This window comes from Salmo trutta, chromosome 31, assembly GCF_901001165.1.
Source record: "Salmo trutta chromosome 31, fSalTru1.1, whole genome shotgun sequence".
Lineage (NCBI taxonomy): Eukaryota > Metazoa > Chordata > Actinopteri > Salmoniformes > Salmonidae > Salmo > Salmo trutta.
Window position 1 is genome coordinate 1,668,564 of NC_042987.1, and position 19,907 is coordinate 1,688,470.

The window sequence follows — 19,907 nt, forward strand, 5'->3', positions numbered from 1 at the left end:
ACCGTCTCCAGCTGGAGTGGAGTCGTATCGCTACACTATGATACTGTCTCCAGCTGGAGTGGAGTGGAGTCTTATCGCTACACTACGATACTGTCTCCAGCTGGAGTGGAGTCGTATCGCTACACTACGATACCGTCTCCAGCTGGAGTGGAGTGGAGTCGTATCGCTACACTACGATACCGTCTCCAGCTGGAGTGGAGTCGTATCGCTACACTACGATACCGTCTCCAGCTGGAGTGGAGTGGAGTCGTATCGCTACACTACGACACTGTCTCCAGCTGGAGTGGAGTCGTATCGCTACACTACGATACCGTCTCCAGCTGGAGTGGAGTCATATCGCTACACTACGATACCGTCTCCAGCTGGAGTGGAGTCGTATCGCTACACTACGATACCGTCTCCAGCTGGAGTGGAGTGGAGTCGTATCGCTACACTACGATACTGTCTCCAGCTGGAGTGGAGTCGTATCGCTACACTACGATACCGTCTCCAGCTGGAGTGGAGTGGAGTCGTATCGCTACACTACGATACTGTCTCCAGCTGGAGTGGAGTCGTATCGCTACACTACGATACCGTCTCCAGCTGGAGTGGAGTCGTATCGCTACACTACGATACCGTCTCCAGCTGGAGTGGAGTCGTATCGCTACACTACGATACCGTCTCCAGCTGGAGTGGAGTCGTATCGCTACACTACGATACTGTCTCCAGCTGGAGTGGAGTGGAGTCGTATCGCTACACTACGATACTGTCTCCAGCTGGAGTGGAGTCGTATCGCTACACTATGGTACCGTCTCCAGCTGGAGTGGAGTGGAGTCGTATCGCTACACTATGGTACTGTCTCCAGCTGGAGTGGAATCGTATCGCTACACTACGATACCGTCTCCAGCTGGAGTGGAGTCGTATCGCTACACTATGATACTGTCTCCAGCTGGAGTCGAGTCGTATCGCTACACTACGATACCGTCTCCAGCTGGAGTGGAGTCGTATCGCTACACTACGATACTGTCTCCAGCTGGAGTGGAGTCGTATCGCTACACTACGATACCGTCTCCAGCTGGAGTGGAGTCGTATCGCTACACTACGATACCGTCTCCAGCTGGAGTGGAGTGGAGTCGTATCGCTACACTACGATACCGTCTCCAGCTGGAGTGGAGTCGTATCGCTACACTACGATACCGTCTCCAGCTGGAGTGGAGTGGAGTCGTATCGCTACACTACGACACTGTCTCCAGCTGGAGTGGAGTCGTATCGCTACACTACGATACCGTCTCCAGCTGGAGTGGAGTCATATCGCTACACTACGATACCGTCTCCAGCTGGAGTGGAGTCGTATCGCTACGCTACGATACCGTCTCCAGCTGGAGTGGAGTGGAGTCGTATCGCTACACTACGATACTGTCTCCAGCTGGAGTGGAGTCGTATCGCTACACTACGATACCGTCTCCAGCTGGAGTGGAGTGGAGTCGTATCGCTACACTACGATACTGTCTCCAGCTGGAGTGGAGTCGTATCGCTACACTACGATACCGTCTCCAGCTGGAGTGGAGTCGTATCGCTACACTACGATACCGTCTCCAGCTGGAGTGGAGTCGTATCGCTACACTACGATACCGTCTCCAGCTGGAGTGGAGTCGTATCGCTACACTACGATACTGTCTCCAGCTGGAGTGGAGTGGAGTCGTATCGCTACACTACGATACTGTCTCCAGCTGGAGTGGAGTCGTATCGCTACACTATGGTACCGTCTCCAGCTGGAGTGGAGTGGAGTCGTATCGCTACACTATGGTACTGTCTCCAGCTGGAGTGGAATCGTATCGCTACACTACGATACCGTCTCCAGCTGGAGTGGAGTCGTATCGCTACACTATGATACTGTCTCCAGCTGGAGTCGAGTCGTATCGCTACACTACGATACCGTCTCCAGCTGGAGTGGAGTCGTATCGCTACACTACGATACTGTCTCCAGCTGGAGTGGAGTCGTATCGCTACACTACGATACCGTCTCCAGCTGGAGTGGAGTCGTATCGCTACACTACGATACCGTCTCCAGCTGGAGTGGAGTGGAGTCGTATCGCTACAATACGATACCGTCTCCAGCTGGAGTGGAGTCGTATCGCTACACTACGATACCGTCTCCAGCTGGAGTGGAGTGGAGTCGTATCGCTACACTACGATACCGTCTCCAGCTGGAGTGGAGTGGAGTCGTATCGCTACACTACGATACCGTCTCCAGCTGGAGTGGAGTCGTATCGCTACACTACGATACTGTCTCCAGCTGGAGTGGAGTCGTATCGCTACACTACGATACCGTCTCCAGCTGGAGTGGAGTCGTATCGCTACACTACGATACCGTCTCCAGCTGGAGTGGAGTGGAGTCGTATCGCTACACTACGATACCGTCTCCAGCTGGAGTGGAGTGGAGTCGTATCGCTACACTACGATACCGTCTCCAGCTGGAGTGGAGTCGTATCGCTACACTACGATACCGTCTCCAGCTGGAGTGGAGTCGTATCGCTACACTACGATACCGTCTCCAGCTGGAGTGGAGTCGTATCGCTACACTACGATACTGTCTCCAGCTGGAGTGGAGTCGTATCGCTACACTACGATACCGTCTCCAGCTGGAGTGGAGTGGAGTCGTATCCCTACACTACGATACCGTCTCCAGCTGGAGTGGAGTCGTATCGCTACACTATGATACTGTCTCCAGCTGGAGTGGAGTCGTATCGCTACACTACGATACTGTCTCCAGCTGGAGTGGAGTGGAGTCGTATCGCTACACTACGATACTGTCTCCAGCTGGAGTGGAGTCGTATCGCTACACTACGATACCGTCTCCAGCTGGAGTGGTGTGGAGTCGTATCGCTACACTACGATACCGTCTCCAGCTGGAGTGGAGTCGTATCGCTACACTACGATACCGTCTCCAGCTGGAGTGGAGTGGAGTCGTATCGCTACACTACGATACCGTCTCCAGCTGGAGTGGAGTGGAGTCGTATCGCTACACTACGATACCGTCTCCAGCTGGAGTGGAGTGGAGTCGTATCGCTACACTACGATACCGTCTCCAGCTGGAGTGGAGTGGAGTCGTATCGCTACACTACGATACCGTCTCCAGCTGGAGTGGAGTGGAGTCGTATCGCTACACTACGATACTGTCTCCAGCTGGAGTGGAGTCGTATCGCTACACTACGATACCGTCTCCAGCTGGAGTGGAGTCGTATCGCTACACTACGATACCGTCTCCAGCTGGAGTGGAGTCGTATCGCTACACTACGATAATGTCTCCAGCTGGAGTGGAGTGGAGTCGTATCGCTACACTACGATACCGTCTCCAGCTGGAGTGGAGTCGTATCGCTACACTACGATACCGTCTCCAGCTGGAGTGGAGTGGAGTCGTATCGCTACAATACGATACCGTCTCCAGCTGGAGTGGAGTCGTATCGCTACACTACGATACTGTCTCCAGCTGGAGTGGAGTGGAGTCGTATCGCTACACTACGATACCGTCTCCAGCTGGAGTGGAGTGGAGTCGCTACACTATGATACTGTCTCCAGCTGGAGTGGAGTCGTATCGCTACACTACGATACTGTCTCCAGCTGGAGTGGAGTGGAGTCGTATCGCTACACTACGATACTGTCTCCAGCTGGAGTGGAGTCGTATCGCTACACTACGATACCGTCTCCAGCTGGAGTGGAGTGGAGTCGTATCGCTACACTACGATACCGTCTCCAGCTGGAGTGGAGTCGTATCGCTACACTACGATACCGTCTCCAGCTGGAGTGGAGTCATATCGCTACACTACGATACCGTCTCCAGCTGGAGTGGAGTCGTATCGCTACACTACGATACCGTCTCCAGCTGGAGTGGAGTGGAGTCGTATCGCTACACTACGATACTGTCTCCAGCTGGAGTGGAGTCGTATCGCTACACTACGATACCGTCTCCAGCTGGAGTGGAGTGGAGTCGTATCGCTACACTACGATACTGTCTCCAGCTGGAGTGGAGTGGTGTCGCTACACTACGATACTGTCTCCAGCTGGAGTGGAGTGGAGTCGTATCGCTACACTACGATACCGTCTCCAGCTGGAGTGGAGTCGTATCGCTACACTACGATACCGTCTCCAGCTGGAGTGGAGTGGAGTCGTATCGCTACACTACGATACTGTCTCCAGCTGGAGTGGAGTGGAGTCGTATCGCTACACTACGATACCGTCTCCAGCTGGAGTGGAGTGGAGTCGTATCGCTACACTACGATACCGTCTCCAGCTGGAGTGGAGTGGAGTCGTATCGCTACACTACGATACTGTCTCCAGCTGGAGTGGAGTCGTATCGCTACACTACGATACCGTCTCCAGCTGGAGTGGAGTCGTATCGCTACACTACGATACCGTCTCCAGCTGGAGTGGAGTCGTATCGCTACACTACGATACTGTCTCCAGCTGGAGTGGAGTGGAGTCGTATCGCTACACTACGATACTGTCTCCAGCTGGAGTGGAGTCGTATCGCTACACTACGATACCGTCTCCAGCTGGAGTGGAGTGGAGTCGTATCGCTACACTACGATACCGTCTCCAGCTGGAGTGGAGTCGTATCGCTACACTACGATACCGTCTCCAGCTGGAGTGGAGTGGAGTCGTATCGCTACACTACGATACTGTCTCCAGCTGGAGTGGAGTGGAGTCGTATCGCTACAATACGATACCGTCTCCAGCTGGAGTGGAGTGGAGTCGTATCGCTACACTACGATACCGTCTCCAGCTGGAGTGGAGTCGTATCGCTACACTATGATACTGTCTCCAGCTGGAGTGGAGTGGAGTCTTATCGCTACACTACGATACTGTCTCCAGCTGGAGTGGAGTCGTATCGCTACACTACGATACCGTCTCCAGCTGGAGTGGAGTGGAGTCGTATCGCTACACTACGATACCGTCTCCAGCTGGAGTGGAGTCGTATCGCTACACTACGATACCGTCTCCAGCTGGAGTGGAGTGGAGTCGTATCGCTACACTACGACACTGTCTCCAGCTGGAGTGGAGTCGTATCGCTACACTACGATACCGTCTCCAGCTGGAGTGGAGTCATATCGCTACACTACGATACCGTCTCCAGCTGGAGTGGAGTCGTATCGCTACACTACGATACCGTCTCCAGCTGGAGTGGAGTGGAGTCGTATCGCTACACTACGATACTGTCTCCAGCTGGAGTGGAGTCGTATCGCTACACTACGATACCGTCTCCAGCTGGAGTGGAGTGGAGTCGTATCGCTACACTACGATACTGTCTCCAGCTGGAGTGGAGTCGTATCGCTACACTACGATACCGTCTCCAGCTGGAGTGGAGTCGTATCGCTACACTACGATACCGTCTCCAGCTGGAGTGGAGTCGTATCGCTACACTACGATACCGTCTCCAGCTGGAGTGGAGTCGTATCGCTACACTACGATACTGTCTCCAGCTGGAGTGGAGTGGAGTCGTATCGCTACACTACGATACTGTCTCCAGCTGGAGTGGAGTCGTATCGCTACACTATGGTACCGTCTCCAGCTGGAGTGGAGTGGAGTCGTATCGCTACACTATGGTACTGTCTCCAGCTGGAGTGGAATCGTATCGCTACACTACGATACCGTCTCCAGCTGGAGTGGAGTCGTATCGCTACACTATGATACTGTCTCCAGCTGGAGTCGAGTCGTATCGCTACACTACGATACCGTCTCCAGCTGGAGTGGAGTCGTATCGCTACACTACGATACTGTCTCCAGCTGGAGTGGAGTCGTATCGCTACACTACGATACCGTCTCCAGCTGGAGTGGAGTCGTATCGCTACACTACGATACCGTCTCCAGCTGGAGTGGAGTGGAGTCGTATCGCTACAATACGATACCGTCTCCAGCTGGAGTGGAGTCGTATCGCTACACTACGATACCGTCTCCAGCTGGAGTGGAGTGGAGTCGTATCGCTACACTACGATACCGTCTCCAGCTGGAGTGGAGTGGAGTCGTATCGCTACACTACGATACCGTCTCCAGCTGGAGTGGAGTCGTATCGCTACACTACGATACCGTCTCCAGCTGGAGTGGAGTCGTATCGCTACACTACGATACCGTCTCCAGCTGGAGTGGAGTCGTATCGCTACACTACGATACCGTCTCCAGCTGGAGTGGAGTCGTATCGCTACACTACGATACCGTCTCCAGCTGGAGTGGAGTGGAGTCGTATCCCTACACTACGATACCGTCTCCAGCTGGAGTGGAGTCGTATCGCTACACTATGATACTGTCTCCAGCTGGAGTGGAGTCGTATCGCTACACTACGATACTGTCTCCAGCTGGAGTGGAGTGGAGTCGTATCGCTACACTACGATACTGTCTCCAGCTGGAGTGGAGTCGTATCGCTACACTACGATACCGTCTCCAGCTGGAGTGGTGTGGAGTCGTATCGCTACACTACGATACCGTCTCCAGCTGGAGTGGAGTCGTATCGCTACACTACGATACCGTCTCCAGCTGGAGTGGAGTGGAGTCGTATCGCTACACTACGATACCGTCTCCAGCTGGAGTGGAGTGGAGTCGTATCGCTACACTACGATACCGTCTCCAGCTGGAGTGGAGTGGAGTCGTATCGCTACACTACGATACCGTCTCCAGCTGGAGTGGAGTGGAGTCGTATCGCTACACTACGATACCGTCTCCAGCTGGAGTGGAGTGGAGTCGTATCGCTACACTACGATACTGTCTCCAGCTGGAGTGGAGTCGTATCGCTACACTACGATACCGTCTCCAGCTGGAGTGGAGTCGTATCGCTACACTACGATACCGTCTCCAGCTGGAGTGGAGTCGTATCGCTACACTACGATAATGTCTCCAGCTGGAGTGGAGTGGAGTCGTATCGCTACACTACGATACTGTCTCCAGCTGGAGTGGAGTCGTATCGCTACACTACGATACCGTCTCCAGCTGGAGTGGAGTCGTATCGCTACACTACGATACCGTCTCCAGCTGGAGTGGAGTGGAGTCGTATCGCTACAATACGATACCGTCTCCAGCTGGAGTGGAGTCGTATCGCTACACTACGATACTGTCTCCAGCTGGAGTGGAGTGGAGTCGTATCGCTACACTACGATACCGTCTCCAGCTGGAGTGGAGTGGAGTCGCTACACTATGATACTGTCTCCAGCTGGAGTGGAGTCGTATCGCTACACTACGATACTGTCTCCAGCTGGAGTGGAGTGGAGTCGTATCGCTACACTACGATACTGTCTCCAGCTGGAGTGGAGTCGTATCGCTACACTACGATACCGTCTCCAGCTGGAGTGGAGTGGAGTCGTATCGCTACACTACGATACCGTCTCCAGCTGGAGTGGAGTCGTATCGCTACACTACGATACCGTCTCCAGCTGGAGTGGAGTGGAGTCGTATCGCTACACTACGATACTGTCTCCAGCTGGAGTGGAGTGGAGTCGTATCGCTACACTACGATACCGTCTCCAGCTGGAGTGGAGTGGAGTCGTATCGCTACACTACGATACCGTCTCCAGCTGGAGTGGAGTGGAGTCGTATCGCTACACTACGATACTGTCTCCAGCTGGAGTGGAGTCGTATCGCTACACTACGATACCGTCTCCAGCTGGAGTGGAGTCGTATCGCTACACTACGATACCGTCTCCAGCTGGAGTGGAGTCGTATCGCTACACTACGATAATGTCTCCAGCTGGAGTGGAGTGGAGTCGTATCGCTACACTACGATACCGTCTCCAGCTGGAGTGGAGTGGAGTCGTATCGCTACACTACGATACCGTCTCCAGCTGGAGTGGAGTCGTATCGCTACACTACGATACCGTCTCCAGCTGGAGTGGAGTGGAGTCGTATCGCTACACTACGATACCGTCTCCAGCTGGAGTGGAGTGGAGTCGTATCGCTACACTACGATACCGTCTCCAGCTGGAGTGGAGTGGAGTCGTATCGCTACACTACGATACTGTCTCCAGCTGGAGTGGATTGGAGTCGTATCGCTACACTACGATACCGTCTCCAGCTGGAGTGGAGTGGAGTCGTATCGCTACACTACGATACCGTCTCCAGCTGGAGTGGAGTCGTATCGCTACACTACGATACTGTCTCCAGCTGGAGTGGAGTCGTATCGCTACACTACGATACCGTCTCCAGCTGGAGTGGAGTGGAGTCGTATCGCTACACTACGATACCGTCTCCAGCTGGAGTGGAGTCGTATCGCTACACTACGATACCGTCTCCAGCTGGAGTGGAGTGGAGTCGTATCGCTACACTACGACACTGTCTCCAGCTGGAGTGGAGTCGTATCGCTACACTACGATACCGTCTCCAGCTGGAGTGGAGTCATATCGCTACACTACGATACCGTCTCCAGCTGGAGTGGAGTCGTATCGCTACACTACGATACCGTCTCCAGCTGGAGTGGAGTGGAGTCGTATCGCTACACTACGATACTGTCTCCAGCTGGAGTGGAGTCGTATCGCTACACTACGATACCGTCTCCAGCTGGAGTGGAGTGGAGTCGTATCGCTACACTACGATACTGTCTCCAGCTGGAGTGGAGTCGTATCGCTACACTACGATACCGTCTCCAGCTGGAGTGGAGTCGTATCGCTACACTACGATACCGTCTCCAGCTGGAGTGGAGTCGTATCGCTACACTACGATACCGTCTCCAGCTGGAGTGGAGTCGTATCGCTACACTACGATACTGTCTCCAGCTGGAGTGGAGTGGAGTCGTATCGCTACACTACGATACTGTCTCCAGCTGGAGTGGAGTCGTATCGCTACACTATGGTACCGTCTCCAGCTGGAGTGGAGTGGAGTCGTATCGCTACACTATGGTACTGTCTCCAGCTGGAGTGGAATCGTATCGCTACACTACGATACCGTCTCCAGCTGGAGTGGAGTCGTATCGCTACACTATGATACTGTCTCCAGCTGGAGTCGAGTCGTATCGCTACACTACGATACCGTCTCCAGCTGGAGTGGAGTCGTATCGCTACACTACGATACTGTCTCCAGCTGGAGTGGAGTCGTATCGCTACACTACGATACCGTCTCCAGCTGGAGTGGAGTCGTATCGCTACACTACGATACCGTCTCCAGCTGGAGTGGAGTGGAGTCGTATCGCTACAATACGATACCGTCTCCAGCTGGAGTGGAGTCGTATCGCTACACTACGATACCGTCTCCAGCTGGAGTGGAGTCGTATCGCTACACTACGATACCGTCTCCAGCTGGAGTGGAGTGGAGTCGTATCGCTACACTACGATACCGTCTCCAGCTGGAGTGGAGTGGAGTCGTATCGCTACACTACGATACCGTCTCCAGCTGGAGTGGAGTCGTATCGCTACACTACGATACCGTCTCCAGCTGGAGTGGAGTCGTATCGCTACACTACGATACCGTCTCCAGCTGGAGTGGAGTCGTATCGCTACACTACGATACCGTCTCCAGCTGGAGTGGAGTCGTATCGCTACACTACGATACCGTCTCCAGCTGGAGTGGAGTGGAGTCGTATCCCTACACTACGATACCGTCTCCAGCTGGAGTGGAGTCGTATCGCTACACTATGATACTGTCTCCAGCTGGAGTGGAGTCGTATCGCTACACTACGATACTGTCTCCAGCTGGAGTGGAGTGGAGTCGTATCGCTACACTACGATACTGTCTCCAGCTGGAGTGGAGTCGTATCGCTACACTACGATACCGTCTCCAGCTGGAGTGGTGTGGAGTCGTATCGCTACACTACGATACCGTCTCCAGCTGGAGTGGAGTCGTATCGCTACACTACGATACCGTCTCCAGCTGGAGTGGAGTGGAGTCGTATCGCTACACTACGATACCGTCTCCAGCTGGAGTGGAGTGGAGTCGTATCGCTACACTACGATACCGTCTCCAGCTGGAGTGGAGTGGAGTCGTATCGCTACACTACGATACCGTCTCCAGCTGGAGTGGAGTGGAGTCGTATCGCTACACTACGATACCGTCTCCAGCTGGAGTGGAGTGGAGTCGTATCGCTACACTACGATACTGTCTCCAGCTGGAGTGGAGTCGTATCGCTACACTACGATACCGTCTCCAGCTGGAGTGGAGTCGTATCGCTACACTACGATACCGTCTCCAGCTGGAGTGGAGTCGTATCGCTACACTACGATAATGTCTCCAGCTGGAGTGGAGTGGAGTCGTATCGCTACACTACGATACTGTCTCCAGCTGGAGTGGAGTCGTATCGCTACACTACGATACCGTCTCCAGCTGGAGTGGAGTCGTATCGCTACACTACGATACCGTCTCCAGCTGGAGTGGAGTGGAGTCGTATCGCTACAATACGATACCGTCTCCAGCTGGAGTGGAGTCGTATCGCTACACTACGATACTGTCTCCAGCTGGAGTGGAGTGGAGTCGTATCGCTACACTACGATACCGTCTCCAGCTGGAGTGGAGTGGAGTCGCTACACTATGATACTGTCTCCAGCTGGAGTGGAGTCGTATCGCTACACTACGATACTGTCTCCAGCTGGAGTGGAGTGGAGTCGTATCGCTACACTACGATACTGTCTCCAGCTGGAGTGGAGTCGTATCGCTACACTACGATACCGTCTCCAGCTGGAGTGGAGTGGAGTCGTATCGCTACACTACGATACCGTCTCCAGCTGGAGTGGAGTCGTATCGCTACACTACGATACCGTCTCCAGCTGGAGTGGAGTGGAGTCGTATCGCTACACTACGATACTGTCTCCAGCTGGAGTGGAGTGGAGTCGTATCGCTACACTACGATACCGTCTCCAGCTGGAGTGGAGTGGAGTCGTATCGCTACACTACGATACCGTCTCCAGCTGGAGTGGAGTGGAGTCGTATCGCTACACTACGATACTGTCTCCAGCTGGAGTGGAGTCGTATCGCTACACTACGATACCGTCTCCAGCTGGAGTGGAGTCGTATCGCTACACTACGATACCGTCTCCAGCTGGAGTGGAGTCGTATCGCTACACTACGATAATGTCTCCAGCTGGAGTGGAGTGGAGTCGTATCGCTACACTACGATACCGTCTCCAGCTGGAGTGGAGTGGAGTCGTATCGCTACACTACGATACCGTCTCCAGCTGGAGTGGAGTCGTATCGCTACACTACGATACCGTCTCCAGCTGGAGTGGAGTGGAGTCGTATCGCTACACTACGATACCGTCTCCAGCTGGAGTGGAGTGGAGTCGTATCGCTACACTACGATACCGTCTCCAGCTGGAGTGGAGTGGAGTCGTATCGCTACACTACGATACTGTCTCCAGCTGGAGTGGATTGGAGTCGTATCGCTACACTACGATACCGTCTCCAGCTGGAGTGGAGTGGAGTCGTATCGCTACACTACGATACCGTCTCCAGCTGGAGTGGAGTCGTATCGCTACACTACGATACTGTCTCCAGCTGGAGTGGAGTCGTATCGCTACACTACGATACCGTCTCCAGCTGGAGTGGAGTGGAGTCGTATCGCTACACTACGATACAGTCTCCAGCTGGAGTGGAGTGGAGTCGTATCGCTACACTACGATACCGTCTCCAGCTGGAGTGGAGTGGAGTCGTATCACTACACTACGATACCGTCTCCAGCTGGAGTGGAGTCGTATCGCTACACTACGATACCGTCTCCAGCTGGGGTGGAGTCGTATCGCTACACTACGATACCGTCTCCAGCTGGAGTGGAGTCGTATTGCTACACTACGATAATGTCTCCAGCTGGAGTGGAGTGGAGTCGTATCGCTACACTACGATACCGTCTCCAGCTGGAGTGGAGTCGTATCGCTACACTACGATACCGTCTCCAGCTGGAGTGGAGTGGAGTCGTATCGCTACACTACGATACTGTCTCCAGCTGGAGTGGAGTGGAGTCGTATCGCTACACTACGATACCGTCTCCAGCTGGAGTGGAGTGGAGTCGTATCGCTACACTACGATACCGTCTTCAGCTGGAGTGGAGTGGAGTCGTATCGCTACACTACGATACCGTCTCCAGCTGGAGTGGAGTGGAGTCGTATCGCTACACTACGATACCGTCTCCAGCTGGAGTGGAGTGGAGTCGTATCGCTACACTACGATACTGTCTCCAGCTGGAGTGGAGTCGTATCGCTACACTACGATACCGTCTCCAGCTGGAGTGGAGTGGATTCGTATCGCTACACTACGATACCGTCTCCAGCTGGAGTGGAGTGGAGTCGTATCGCTACACTACGATACCGTCTCCAGCTGGAGTGGAGTGGAGTCGTATCACTACACTACGATACTGTCTCCAGCTGGAGTTGAGTCGTATCGCTACACTACGATACTGTCTCCAGCTGGAGTGGAGTGGAGTCGTATCGCTACACTACGATACCGTCTCCAGCTGGAGTGGAGTGGAGTCGTATCGCTACACTACGATACCGTCTCCAGCTGGAGTGGAGTCGTATCGCTACACTACGATACCGTCTCCAGCTGGAGTGGAGTGGAGTCGTATCGCTACACTACGATACCGTCTCCAGCTGGAGTGGAGTGGAGTCGTATCGCTACACTACGATACCGTCTCCAGCTGGAGTGGAGTGGAGTCGTATCGCTACACTACGATACCGTCTCCAGCTGGAGTGGAGTGGAGTCGTATCGCTACACTACGATACTGTCTCCAGCTGGAGTGGAGTGGAGTCGTATCTCTACAGTACGATACTGGTGATTATGGGGATGTTTTGTTAGTCTTTAGGTAGACCAAATAGTTTAATTTTATATTCATAAAGTACAGGACAACAATTTGACAAGTGAAATATTTGATAATACATAACTACATCTCTGAAGATTGTTGAGAAAGTAAGTGCACTGTTCATGCAATTCATCATACATATCATACAGTTGCAATTTATCTGCTCTATACATGAAGTGCTTTGTTACACAAACATATTATAAAACAACCTCAATAGGAACAATACTATTATAAAATTGTAATTTCAATAACAGCCTTTCCAACAAAAAACTACAAAGACCTATTCTAATGTCAAGAGGAAATGATCTCCCCTGCATTTCTCCTCCTCTGACTCTACTCTCCATCAACATTTCCCACATTTCTCTCTCCTGTTTTGCTCCCACTCTCTTTCGCTCCCAGTCCCACAGGGAGGGTGGTGGTTCTGTTCATAATGTTCAAACCCCACTCTGAGCCATTCTTGGTTGGCCAGCCATTGGGGTGGAGGTGTAAAGCAGCACTGGTGGAAGGTGGAAGGACTGCTGAGAGTTCACTCGGGTTAGAGCTCCCAGGAGGAGGGGGCACAGAGAGGAAGGGTAAGTGTCCCTGAAGATAGTGGGACTGTGGGAATGGGATGGGCTTCTGGAGGCAGTACGGAAGCAGGAGAGGGTGTGTGACACACTGGAGGGCTGTCAATCAAAAGAAACAGACAGATTTACACACAGACAGTCAGTCACATACACATTGATTTACATCAAAAGATGTCACAAATATCTTGAGGACAAGGGGCTGTATGTTTGGGCTGTATGTATTAAGCATCTCAGAGTAGGAGTGCTGATCTAGGATCAGTTCCCTCTTGTCCATATAATCTTATTCATTGTAATCTGAAAGGCAAAACAGCACTCCTAATCTGAGGAGGTTGATACATACAGCCCCTGAAATCTTGGAGCCCGAAATGAGCACTGAGTAACGTCAAATAAATTGAAGCGGAATGATATGATCAATCATCAATATGGTGGAGTGTGTTGTCATGAGGTTTTATGGGAGGGAGGGTTGGGTTCTTACCTCTGTCCATCATGACACCTCTCCCTCCTCCACACAGTGGGGCTCCAGTCACCCCACCCTCAGGGGAAGGGAGGGGGAACGGAAGAGGAGCACTCTGTACCAGCTGGGAGGGACAAGGATGGTATGGAGATAGTGAGAAGGTGTTTTCATAACATTACATCCTTATATGTGGTTAGTACGATTGTGAGATGGTAGGATATGTGTAATTTGTCTACGTCCCAAATGGAACCCTATTCCCTGTATAGTGCACTACTTTTGCCCATAGCTCTTTATAGGGAACCGGGTGCTATTTGGGACATACACCTTGATAAACAGGGGATATAATGACCTGGTGGCAAGGTGGGTACCCTGGGTAGTTAACCAGGATCAGTTTACTGAAGTTAAACTTGTAGGTGAATCTCTTCCCTTTGGTCTTATGAAGAATCCTCTTATTGTAGTAGTACCTGTTGGTAACAAAGAAGGAGCAACAGTAGTACTGACACTGTATGTGTAACAGTGGAGGCTGCTGAAGGGAGGACGGCTCATAATAATGTCTGGAACGGAGCGAGTGGAACGGCATCAAACCATGTATTTGATACCATTCCGCTCCAGCCATTACCACGAGCCCTTCCTCCCCAATTAAGGTGCCACCAACCTCCTGTGACGTGTAGCCTGATCCACCATCCTGACTGGTGCGCTCTCATTTAGTGTCACTTCACCAATGGTTGAACGAGGCTACTGTATGTGAGCTTAGCGTAAGAGTCTGTGTGTGTGTGTGGGTGCGTGTGTGACTTGTGTGTGGAATTACAGTTACATCTGTAAAACATCCTCATCATCACCATGTAAGTGTGTTATGTCACCTCACCTCAGTGCTCTGCTCAGCTTGTCATAGTTCATGTGGGGTTTGCCTTTCCTTTCTCCCCACAGCCTCGCCAGCCTCTCAGGGTCTCTGATGACAAACTCCCCCCACTCCCCCCCCCATCCGATCGCCCCGCCCTCACCCCGCCCAAGGAGTTCCAACAGGAAGTGCCACAGCTGCACCTGTCTGGAGCCAGGCGACCACGCAGGCTTGTATGCCCAATCAGGGAATAACACTGCTAACAGGAAGAGACAGGAGGAATCCTTAGATTAAACACACAGGATCTTTATCAGTTTGTTTTTCTTCCATTCCTTGCATCCTCTCCCCTCACCTACTTCTCAACCGTACTGAAGTAGAAGGTCAGAGGTCCTTTCCTTCGGACCTTCGTCTCCAATTAGTTTTGAGAAGGACGAGAGGAGAGAGGATGCGAGCAAATCAAGGAAATACGATTGAGATTCGCTTACAGAGAGAAATGCATAGACGCAGACACCTACGTAGACCACGCAAACCTCAATTTGCAATGACAGCAAATGCATTGTAAAATGTGCACACACACCGTACCTGCCCAGTGCCTAAATTATGTAATTACTTACTATGCAAATACTGAAATGTTTTAGGGACACAATATAAAGTGGGACCCTTACTTCTGCTCCAATATGGTGAGGGAAGGGATCCTATAGAGGCGTGACAGTTGCACTGCATCTGTAAAATATCATCATCGTCATCTTCATCGCCATAATCATCATCATCATCATCACTATCACAATGAAGTCATATATTCAAGAATATCTGTAAAGTTGTTTGATTATCTTCATTACCACAATAAGGTATTGATAATTGGTATAAATCACTTTCTTTCATCTTTCTTTATGAAGTGGATAACAAATGACAGTAACAGTCACAGCAGAAATGCAGTCAATAATAATATTAGCGACTTCAAATGTGTAAAGATTTTTTTTCTATAAATGTCAAATATTTATGTTAAGATGTTATTATAGAAATCCAATGTCATCCTAAGCAGCTGATTCATCTTCACACTGAAGTAATATGATTGTATCATCATTGTTGATGGCCTCCAAAATGCCATTCCACCAAACTAGACTAAAACGTGCATTTAATCATGGGACAAATAAAACATACTGTCTCTTAAAATGTAATTAGTTTGTTTGTAAAATGCTCACATTTAGAAAGGAAAGCAGACATGTTCATGTAATTTGGAGTTTCATTACAACTTCTTAGCAAATAGATATACAGTACAGTTATAAGAACCAACAAACAATTGCAGCATGAAAGCAGAATCGCCCATCACAGCACACAGCTGAACTGAGGATGTTTTTAGTATTAAAAAAAAATATACGATTCCTCCAATTACAGGAACAGGATAGAATAACTTCATTTTTCCCTTGAGTGAACTTCTTATTGTTTGGAGTGGTTAAAAAAGGTACAAACAGAAGCAGAGGAGGAAATGTGATATAAGAGTGAAGGTGCTATAGTTACCTCTGTGGCCAGTGTTGCAGAAATGTAGGCTGATGCTTCTCCAGATGAGCAGAGAAGAGCAGTTTGTCTGTTAGTCCCCTTGACGAAGTCTGGACAGATTGAGGGACAGCAGTCTGTCAGAATCAAGCTTATACCCCCATCCCATCTACCTTTCTATCCTACCCTCCTCCTTCCTCTCTCTCCACGCCTTCCACTGTTCTTCTTTCCTACCATCCCATGATCTAGAGTTAAACTAAAGCGATCGCTATGATTGCCAGTGTGGTGACATTCAAAATGATGTCAAAATGTACGTATGTATTTATTTGTTTATTTGTCAGGGACCATGTACAACATGCCATTGCACCAGATCTAGCTAGATCGCTCATTTTCATCTGTAGTCCCTGGGCAGAAAACAATCATCATCAATACATCATTACAATGCTACAATATAACACACTATTAATATATATAATATAACAAATCATAATATACAACAATAGACAATATAATGATAATATTACACCAGAGTTTAAATGTCCCGTTGGTCCTACAGTATCTAACAACATAAGAGTCGGAACGTCAAAGCAATCCATATGGGCTCTGGTCGAAGGTAGTACACTGTATAGGGAATAGGATTCCATTTAGGACGCAGCCTGTTTTCACCTACGAATAGTGTCTTTGATCAAGGATCAACAAAGCAGCCCGTATAAGTATATAAGTAAAGTTAGGGGGAGATGGGCTCTGATACTGGCTATCTCAATCACAGTATGCATGAGTGTTTCATTGTACTTGACTATGGATCGTAACGTCGTCAAATTGTGATTAGACGCATACTGTGTCCGGGCCTCTGCTCTTTTCAAGTGTTAAAAAATACAAAAAAATAAGATTTACAATAACACTTCTAATGCAGCAATGGTTGCTGAAGAGCACTTTATTCTCAATATAGCAATGGTTTGAAAAAGGTGTAGAATCAGTGCATCCTTCCCGCCCTCTGTCCCCTCAGATACGATAGCTGACACCGGAGGCTTTTAATTCCAGTGTAAATACAAATACTCTTCCAGACAGACATCAATTATGCATGCTGCTAATTGAGTTGAATGTTGTGCTTTTAGCAGTCTTGGGACTCCGGGTCACATGCGGGTGGATCGTCTGAAACCAGACACACACGCATGCATGCACCCACACACACATACAGAGCCCGTGGCAGCCCAAAGGGATACACTGGTGACACAGCCTACGGTGGACATAGATCACACACAGTTACAGATGCAAGAGGCATTGAAGTCGTTATTGGGGGTGTCAAAAATATGTTTCAGTTTGGTGTAAAATTCCTTGTTTTTTCCCCTCTGACTCCGCATGCTATTGGACCAGTCAGTCGTCAACATTGCAATGTTCATTGAAAACCCAACTGGCACACAGGAATTTGGTTTTACAACAACTTGCTCTGAGCTTCTTCTTCTCTTTCAATAGTATGTACTGTATGCATTCCAAATGGCCCCCTATTCCCTACATAGTGCACTTTTTTGACCAGAGCCTTATGGGGCCTGGTCAAAAGTAGTGCACTATAAAGGAATAGGGGGCCAGTTCAGATGCTGAATATGTCCACTGTGACTAAACTTATCATAGTGTTTTGTATGTATGTGCATGAATGGGATGGGGGCGGCTAAATAAGGATTACCTTCTTCTAAAAGGACTACTGTTTGTTTTACAGCTGACGACCCAGAAGCTTAATCTGCTACTTAGCTTAGCCTCTGTTCAATCTCTTTCCGCGACTTTTCATGGCTCCGTCCTCTCCTCCTCTCTCTCCCTTCAAGCCGTCCATTTAAATCCTTTCCTCACCCAATTTCTCTTCCTTTTTCCCCCCCTCTCCTCTTTTTTTCCTTTCACTGACAGAGATAGCTTTGTGAGTAAGAGTGAAGGGATATGGTGAGAGAACTGTTTATGATACAGGTTGATGATCCCATAGTATGTATGAGAGAGGAAAGTGTGGCCGCGTCCCAAATGGCAACCTATTTTCTATGGGACCTGGTCAAAAGTGGCCCACTACAAAGGGTATAGGATGCCATTTGGGATGCTGCAGCCTGTATGGGAGACAGGATGATGGTATTGTGTGGGATGAGGGTCATGCTGCAGGTCTTAGGGTCAAATCCTGTTAGGAGTAAGAGGGATGAAGGTTTTAGTGTTTTTTCAGGGCCTAGTATTCAGTCATGGCAATGAGTTTAGTGGGAACATCAGTTCTCATCATGTGTGTATGTGAGAACGGAAAGTGTAAGTTTGTGGCTTTATCCCAAATGGTACTGTGTTCCCTATGCAGTGCACTACTTTGACAAGAGACCTGGTCAAAACTAGTGTGCTATATAGGGAATAGGTTGCCATTTGTGACAAACACGTGTGTGTTGAACAGGACCCAGATTACCGCCCCACTCTTATTTTTGCTAATGCCCTCTGAGCTAAAGCCACTTAAACCCAGAAGGTTACAGGACCAATAGTCTTTTCCTCCCTCTTTCTTTGAATGTGTCCCAAATGGCACCTTATTCCCTGTATAGTGCAGGCCCCATAAGGCCCTGGTCAAAAGTAGTGCACTACATAGGGTATAGGTTGCCATTTGGGATGCACACCTTTTTCCCCCAAAAACACTTGTCTGTCTTTTTTCCTGCTGACTCTTCTCTCACCCCTCCCTCTCCCCCTCTCTCTCCAGGGAGCTTGTGGTTTTTGAAAGGTTTCTCAATGTTCCTAATCCTTCCATCTCTTTGTCGGGGGAAAAAATATATCCGCATGAAACTCAAGAAGAGCCCAAAAGGAGCTAGGTTAGGTGTGTGACTGTGTGTGAGGTCATAAAAAATGTGTTCACCTTTGGTTCACTGGTGTACATCACAAGGCATAATGGAACTGCTCAAAACTTTTCATTTGGATAGAATGTAACTGGGTCGTTCCTCCAATTTGGTGCCTTTTGAGAAGTGTAACTTTGTTAAAAAATTTCACCTAATTTTAACATTGTCATAAAACGCATGTTTTTATTTTTTATTTAACCAGGCAAGTCAGTTAAAAACAAATTCTTATTTACAATGAAAGCCTACCCCGGCCAAACCCAGACAAAGCTGGGCCAATTGTGCATCGCCCTATGGGACTCCCAATTACGGCCGGTTGTGGTACTGCCTGGAATCAAACCAGGGTCTGTAGTGTAGTGAAATGCAGTGCCTTAGACCGCTGCGCCACTCAGGAGCTCATGTTCATAAACCACATTTTCCACATCTCAAGAGGTCGAATTAAATATTAAATAATTAAAGTAAAAATAACTATAGTAAGTGCCAAATAAAGTAGCAGGGTTGACCATTTCTTCTTAAATCAGCCATATATCCCGTTGTGACAGTGTGATTGGAACCAAGGTTGTGTGCAACAGAGTGGAAATGTAAGCTCCACAAAACATTTTAATTTAACATTTCTAGCCTATCTGTGGGTAACGGGGTTGACGACAGTGGAGGCTGCTGAAGGGAGAACAGCTCATAATAATGGTCGGAACGGAGCAAATGGAATGGGATGAAACGCCTGGAAAACATGTCTGATATATTTGATACCATTCTACTGATTCCACTCCAGTCATTACCACAAGCCCGTTCTCCCCAATTTAAGGTGCCACCAACCTCCTGTGGTTGACGTTATGCTCGACCTGCTCAGTTTTCCACCACAAAATGCCCAAAAGAGTAGAACCAGCTCACCTGATTTTACTATTAGATTTTCAATGTTTGTTTTGAAAATAATATTTTAAAAGGAATAGTTTCACCATATTAAAAAAATTGTTTGGTTCACGGAACAGGG

At 49.8% G+C, this 19,907-nt stretch overlaps 1 protein-coding gene across 1 annotated transcript in view; it reads right to left on the minus strand.

Annotated features, from left to right (window-relative positions):
- LOC115169151 (ETS translocation variant 3-like protein) overlaps positions 1-16,174 on the minus strand; it is a 28,807-nt gene extending 12,633 nt beyond the window's left edge. The window contains exons 1-5 of the mRNA XM_029724655.1: positions 16,113-16,174; positions 15,260-15,317; positions 14,622-14,850; positions 14,106-14,220; positions 13,778-13,880 (exon numbers count right to left, since the gene is read on the minus strand). Coding sequence (XP_029580515.1) covers positions 13,778-13,880; positions 14,106-14,220; positions 14,622-14,850; positions 15,260-15,317 — 505 coding nt within the window. The 5' untranslated portion in view covers positions 16,113-16,174. The remainder of the gene's footprint in view (positions 1-13,777; positions 13,881-14,105; positions 14,221-14,621; positions 14,851-15,259; positions 15,318-16,112) is intronic.
- Between the last annotated feature and the right edge of the window lie 3,733 nt (positions 16,175-19,907).